This window comes from Arachis hypogaea, chromosome 7, assembly GCF_003086295.3.
Source record: "Arachis hypogaea cultivar Tifrunner chromosome 7, arahy.Tifrunner.gnm2.J5K5, whole genome shotgun sequence".
Classification (NCBI taxonomy): Eukaryota; Viridiplantae; Streptophyta; class Magnoliopsida; order Fabales; family Fabaceae; genus Arachis; species Arachis hypogaea.
The window spans coordinates 6,424,746-6,431,861 of record NC_092042.1 but is presented as its reverse complement, the minus strand read 5'-3'; the positions used below and the strand labels follow the sequence as shown (position 1 = coordinate 6,431,861).

Sequence of the window (7,116 nt, the reverse complement as noted above, 5' to 3'; positions counted from 1 at the left end):
TCTGCGATTAATTAGTCATTAACTTATCGTATTAAAATTACTGGGGCAACAAATAAAACAAAGAAAGGAAAAAAATGAACGTCGTTGGTCGTTAGTCGTTAGTCGTTAGTCGTTAGTCGTTAGTCGTTACAGCTTAATAGTCTTAGCATTTTGAAATTTGAAGTTTCAGACCAAAAAACACAAATAATATAGTACTATAGTTGACGCTTGATAACTTGACATCAGTTGGGTCCTAAAAAAAGTCAGACATCAGTTTAGTTCTAATATTTTAATTTTTCACATCAATTTTTTTCATTGTTGAAATATGTTAGTAATATCCATTCTTATTATCAATAATTTTATTTTAAGTTAATAAAATATAAAGTATATCTTTATTTTTCAGTTAGAAAGACAAATACATAATATTACACTATATAAAGTTACAACGAACTAATTAAGATGAAATATAATTAAAAAATAACTACAAATAAATTCATCCAAATTTTAGAATTGATGTTAAAGTTCAACGTGTTAGAATTAAATTAACATTAAAATTATTTCAAATAAAAAACTAGGCGGAACGTGCACGCTAGAATGATGGAATTTTTTATAATGGTCTCCACACGTTGCATTATTGTTGCAGGATAAATTATTCTAGTTCATGTAATTTAATATTAGATTAACGTATTACCTTAGCTTTTAATTAGTAAATTAGCATATGATATAGCCATCAAACAAGGGTGCTTTGTTTGTTTAAATTTTGTTGATGAAGATAGACATGTCATTGTCATGAGGAATAACGGTGCTCCTCAACTTGCATTGTCGTGTGGGTCATGTAATATTTGTTAAATTTTTCTAAATATATTATCTAATTTAATATATTATTATTAAGATATCTCGGTTGATAACGTTGTTTAAGCCTAATCAATATATATTTATTGTTGTAATAATAAAATATATCATGTAATACATTTTTAATATGAGTTTAATTAAGGAGTTAATTTTTTACAGCTAACATCAACTAATATTTTTTAATTCTAAATTCTAGTTATAAATTTTATATCCTAAATTCTAATACTAATCTTAAATTTAAAAAAAATTAAGAGAATAATTTTAAAATAAAAAATGACTAATATATTAGTTTCTTATATTTTTTCTTTCAATACTGTTATTAACTCATTTATTAAGTCTTACGTCTCTATTTTATTATAATTTGGGAATAAATTTTAGATTTTGCTATTGATAATAACAAATAATTTGTGTGTATATATATATATAATAAATTTGATCTGACTCTAGACTGAGAAAATTATTTCTGAAGAAAATTTAATATAAAAATAAATTCAATGATACGAAACACAGTAAAAAAAAACCAACTTGTCCAATGGGGCATATGAATGTGATTTATAAAGTCAAAGTCAAACTTAGTTCATTTGATATGTGGCGGCTGAACAAAACACAACTAAACACGCCACAACCTAAGTTATGAGTTGAGTTATGATTTATGAATGAATTTCCATGAATTGAAGTGGGAACTATGAACTATCTCTCATTCAATAGATATCTTTTGCCGACTAATTTTAATAACGAAAAATATAAATAAACAACGAGAATATTAAATAATAATAAATATATTAGATATTTAATTTAATAAATATATAATTATATTTATTATTTTATTAATTTAATTCTAAATCTTATTATTTATATTATTTATAAAATTCATTCTCTACCTAACAAAATTCGATAGAGAAAGTATAGGGAGCCAATGTCTTAAGCGTACAATGTGTACAATAGAGATTTAGGAAGTATTAGAAACATGACCATTAGTATTACATTGTTCTGTCAGATTATGTTTTTGGGATGAGTGGGTTCATAACATAGTATTAGAGTTTTAGATCGAAAAGTCAAGGATTCGATGCTTAGGCCATTGGCTCCATAGCACTGCCCAATTCGATAATAAGTTAATAAGATTAATTAATCTAAAGTTATCTAATTTGCACTCACACACTAGAAAACAAGTTCAATTTTTTCGTCCTCCAACATCATAACACAATTCATTGTATAAATCCCACCAAGTTTCAGACTTTCTTTGATTTTTCACCACCCTTTTGATTATTTAGCATACCCATGTTGTCATCTGAATAATTTACAGAATATTTTCTTTTCTCCACCACCAAAATGAAACAACCCAGATTCATATTTTCATCATTTTTCTTCCTCTTGGTGGTGGTAGATTTTGTAATTCTACCCATCAATGCAGAGTCAAAGTGTAGTGAGAGTTGTGGCTTAGCTTTAGCTTCCTACTATCTTTGGGATAATTCTAACCTCACATATATTGCAACTGTTATGAAATCAGAGTATGTTACAAGGTCACAAGGTGAAGATATTGTGAGCTACAACAATGGCACCATAAAAAGCAAAGACTCAGTCACATCCTCCACCAGAATCAATGTTCCATTCCCTTGTGAATGCATCAATGGTGAGTTTCTTGGCCATGTATTTCAATACTCAGTTTTGAGCAGTGACACCTACGATACCATTGCAAATTGGAGCTATTCAAACTTGGTCACTGCTGAGTGGTTGCAGAATACTAATACTTATTCACCAAATAATATTCCTTATCCTGCAACTGTTAATGTCACTGTTAACTGTTCCTGTGGGAATGGTGATGTTAGCAAGGATTATGGGTTGTTCATCACTTACCCTCTTAGGCATGAGGATTCTTTGGAGTCAATTGCAAACAAGACAAAGATTGATGCTAAGTTGCTGCAGGGATATAACCCTGGTGTGAATTTCAGCAAAGGGAGTGGTCTGGTTTATATTCCTGGGAAAGGTGTGAATTCTTGTTTTGATGCAATGTTTTTGTGTGTTTCTGATATGAATTCATGATTTTTTTTTTGTGTGCATGTTATGTGGTTGGTTTTATTAGGGTGTGTTTGTTAAGTATGACTTCTTATAGAGAGAATAGTATCGTAGTTATGAAATCATATAGTTAGTGTTAGTAATGTTGAATTAAAGGAGAAAAAAAAATTGTTAACTGTGACAGTAGTGATGAAAATTTGAAGTCACTCATGAAATCCCTATAACATGTCCATATTGTTCTTCCTCTCTAATACTGTCAAGAGTATGCTTTAACTTATTAGCATCATTCTTATAGTTGGATTTCTGAGGAGCTTCAAAATTTTGAAGTGAATAATATCTCACATTCTCCTTTCATTTTGCTTTTTTACAGACGAAAATGGCAACTATGTGCCCTTTAAACTAAGGTAACTTTTCTCTTAACCTCACTGTCCAAGCTATTTAAATTTCATTTTTCAGTGATCTCCTAAACTTAATGACCATGTTTTCATTTTCCTTTTCAGCCATGGAGGTTTGACTATCTCGCACAGCTTTTCTATCATTGATAATTCTTTTCATTTGAGTTTGATATCAAGACAGTGAAGGTAAGGACTTTCTGCTGTTCTATTGTTTCTGCAGGGAAGGGTCTATCCGGTGGCGTTATTGGTGGAATATCTGTTGGAATAGTAGCAGCACTTCTGTTATTGGTATTTTGTGTTTATGTTAAATGTTACAGAAGAAAGAAGATGTGGAACAAAAAATTGGTAGCTAAAGATTCCAGCGAGAACTTTGTTCGCCAAGGTATATGGATTTTGACTTATATTTTAACTAATAGCATGCTTGGATTAGTAACTCTTATACATTGTCCCTCTTTCAGGCGAAACCTCTCATAATGCTGAAAACAGAACTTCAGCTTCTGATGATACTAGTATTATAGGTGTCAAGGTAGAAAAATCAGCAGAGTTTTCGTATGAAGAACTAGCCAATGCCACAAATAACTTCAGTTTGGCTAAAAAGATTGGTCAAGGTGGTTTTGGTGAAGTCTATTATGGAGAGCTCAATGGCGAGGTTCATAATTTCTCTGTCTTACTAGTTTTGCTTACAAGTATTTGAAAGAAAAGTTGCATATATTTTTTAGTTAATGAGAAACTAAATTGCAGTTCTTTTAGTTGAATAGATGCTGCAAGCATAGTCAACTTTTATGTATGATAATACTGTTAGGACTTAGGATAACTAACATTTCAATTGTTACTTTCTTCTATCTTTCCACTTTGGCTGAAGTTTTCTCTGATAACACAGAGAGCTGCAATTAAGAAGATGGACATGAAAGCATCAAAAGAATTTCTCGCGGAACTGAAAGTGTTGACGCGTGTTCATCACTTAAACTTGGTAATCTTTCTCACATATTCCATAGATTGTTTTCAACTATGTTCATATGATCTTTCTGTTTCAATGTTTCACAATGTTTCGATAACAATATAGGTACGCTTGATTGGATATTGTGTCGAGGGCTCTCTTTTCCTTGTGTATGAATATATTGAAAATGGAAACTTAAGCCAACATCTGCGAAATTCAGGTAATATAAGCACATGATATGATACATATCTATGTTCAGAATTCAGTGCTTATTCATAATGACTTTGGTTAATGATAAACTGTTATCATTTACCAGATAGTGAGCCTTTGCCATGGTCTACCCGGGTTCAAATTGCTCTGGACTCGGCCAGAGGACTTGAATACATTCATGAGCATACGATGCCTGTATATATCCATCGCGATGTAAAGTCGGAAAATATTTTATTAGACAGAAACTTCCGTGGAAAGGTAAGATACATCTCAATAAATTCAATGAACTTGTTACTTTTTTTTTTGTTTTGTTGTATAATTCTGTGAGATACTGCATTGCATTGTTTTGCAGGTTGCGGATTTTGGACTGACCAAGCTGATTGATGTTGGAAATTCATCAGCTCCAACTGCTAATATGGCCGGCACATTCGGCTACATGCCACCAGAGTATGATGAACTGTGTTTTCTCTGTATTCAATTTTTTTTTGTTTTTTGCTTTCTAAGGATTAGAGTATGCTAACTAATACTTAGTACATAGTTATGAGTTTAGGAATGTTGAAAGAGTATTCCTTGATCTTCATCTCCTTGTTTCCAATTAGAAGCACTAAAAGTAGAAGTTTTTCAGTATTAACTTCACACATTCACATTCTAGAAGGGAAAGTGATCTTTTTAGATTTAATAGTAGGATTCTCTTATTTGCAGATATGTATATGGAAGTGTTTCTCCCAAAATAGATGTATATGCTTTCGGAGTTGTTCTTTATGAGCTTATTTCTGCAAAAGAAGCTCTGATGAGGAGTGGTGGTGCATCTGGTGCTGAATTGAAGGGCCTTGTGGCTTTGGTGATTATTAATGACCCTTCTGTGCATTGTTTTGAAATGTTGACTTAGTAATGTAATCATGGGCGCGATTGGTTTGTGTTTTTATTTTCTGTTTTTAGAATTTTGTGAAGAAAAAAGAGAAAAACATGAGGAAGAAAACGATTTTATTGTTTTCATTGTTTCTTCACAAAATCCTGAAAATATGAGAAAACACTAAAAATAAAAACAGAAAAACGAAAACGCAAACCAAGCGCATTGTAATGTTTTCCTTCCTTGTTTTCTAATTCAATTTTTGGCAATTTATGTGGCAGTTTGAGGAAGTTTTTAACCAGCCAGACCCCAAAGAAGGTCTTAAACAAATGGTGGATCCTAGGCTTGGAGATAACTATTCAATTGAATCAGTTTATAAGGTATACATTTTCATATAACATTTTTAAACTCTATATCTTTTATTTCTTTCTTTATTTTTTAATGTTTCAGACTTCAATAGCTTTGGCTAACTTTGTTCTGGTTGCAGATGGCACAACTTGCCAAGGCATGTACAGAGGGAGATCCGCAGCGGCGGCCGAAGATGAGATCGGTGGTGGTTGCTCTTATGACACTAAGTTCAACCACTGAGAATTGGGACATTGCTTCCTTTTATGAAAATCCAGCTCTTGTAAATCTTATGTCTGGTAGATAGGAGTAACATGCAGGACAGAAATGTAACATTTTAATTATTTTTGTTGCAAAAAGCTAAAATTAATTTGGAAATAAACACTCATATTGCTGAATTTCAAATGTATATAAAACTAGATTTAAATTTGCCCAATGTGTGAAAAACTAATAAATTTAGTTACAAAATAATTTAACTCTTAAAACTAAGAATTATTTCATAATAAATTCTATAATATAATACAATGATAATAATACAATAAAAATTAATTCTATCAATGTTATATATTGAAGTATTTGACTATTTGTTTAAGTTGATTTTTTTATTTTTAAAATAAAGAATTATATCATACTAAATTCTATAGTATAATTTACAATAATAATAGTATTTTTGTTGATTTATACTTATATATATTAAAGTAATTGCTTAAGTAGAATTTGTGATAAAGTACAAAAAAAATTCTTATTTTGATAAATGAGTTATATTTAAATTAATAAGTGACGAGTAAGTACAAAAGTGATATATTTATTGATATTCAAACAATGTTTAACTCATAATTTTTGTTTCGCTGGAAATACTTTTTATTGCTGAATAAAATTCTACAATCATCTAAAAAAATAAATTATGAAGAATTAAAATAAATCTAAATATTTTCGCAACAATTTTTTTATATCGTTTAATATCAATTGACTTTACAACTTATAATTTCATATTAAAAATTCAAAAACATATACAAATATGATATATAAGTTGTTTAATCTCTAACATAAAATATATAAGAATACAATAATATTTCAATAATATTATTGCTATCAAAACAAGTATACCAAAAGATGAGCTACCAATCACCCATCACTGCATACAGAAATATATATTGCTATCTCAGAATTTTTTATTATAATAAATTTGATTAATCATCTATTTATACTTGATTATTCTATTATTTTTAAATTTGATTATTTTGATAGTAGATTATTTAATTGAAAAAATACGTAAATCAATATATAAATAATTAAATATACATGAAAATTAAACGTATTCATTCATACATGATTCCTCTTTTGAAGAAAATGTGGATATTTATCAATTAATAAGAGGGACCATGATGTCCAATTAGGCCAAGTTGCACACTTCCTCAAGTGCGTCTTCTATCCACACTAAATTTGACATAATAAGAGCCAGTTGTGTTAATCTATTAGAAAAGAGAATATTTATTAAATAAAATTAAAATAATAAGTAGAAAGGAAAAGTATTT

At 29.6% G+C, this 7,116-nt stretch overlaps 1 protein-coding gene across 1 annotated transcript; it reads left to right on the top strand.

Annotated features, from left to right (window-relative positions):
• The first annotated feature begins 1,990 nt into the window (after window positions 1–1,990).
• On the top strand, window positions 1,991–6,010 carry LOC112702232 (lysM domain receptor-like kinase 3). The gene is made up of 11 exons (XM_025753187.2): window positions 1,991–2,815; window positions 3,215–3,231; window positions 3,426–3,621; window positions 3,698–3,888; window positions 4,120–4,209; window positions 4,303–4,396; window positions 4,493–4,644; window positions 4,739–4,833; window positions 5,089–5,227; window positions 5,518–5,616; window positions 5,724–6,010. The coding sequence occupies exons 1-11, from the start codon at window positions 2,161–2,163 to the stop codon at window positions 5,886–5,888; spliced, it is 1,893 nt and encodes a 630-aa protein (XP_025608972.1). The 5' UTR covers window positions 1,991–2,160; the 3' UTR covers window positions 5,889–6,010.
• Window positions 6,011–7,116: the final 1,106 nt, after the last annotated feature.

Bases quoted from the DNA above. Each gene is read 5' to 3' on its own strand.
- LOC112702232 (XM_025753187.2), top strand. From the start codon at position 2,161: ATGAAACAACCCAGATTCATATTTTCATCATTTTTCTTCCTCTTGGTG. The intron at 3,622-3,697 runs GTATATGGATTT...TCCCTCTTTCAG, and splicing joins CGAGAACTTTGTTCGCCAAG to GCGAAACCTCTCATAATGCT. The intron at 5,228-5,517 runs GTGATTATTAAT...TTTATGTGGCAG, and splicing joins TGAAGGGCCTTGTGGCTTTG to TTTGAGGAAGTTTTTAACCA.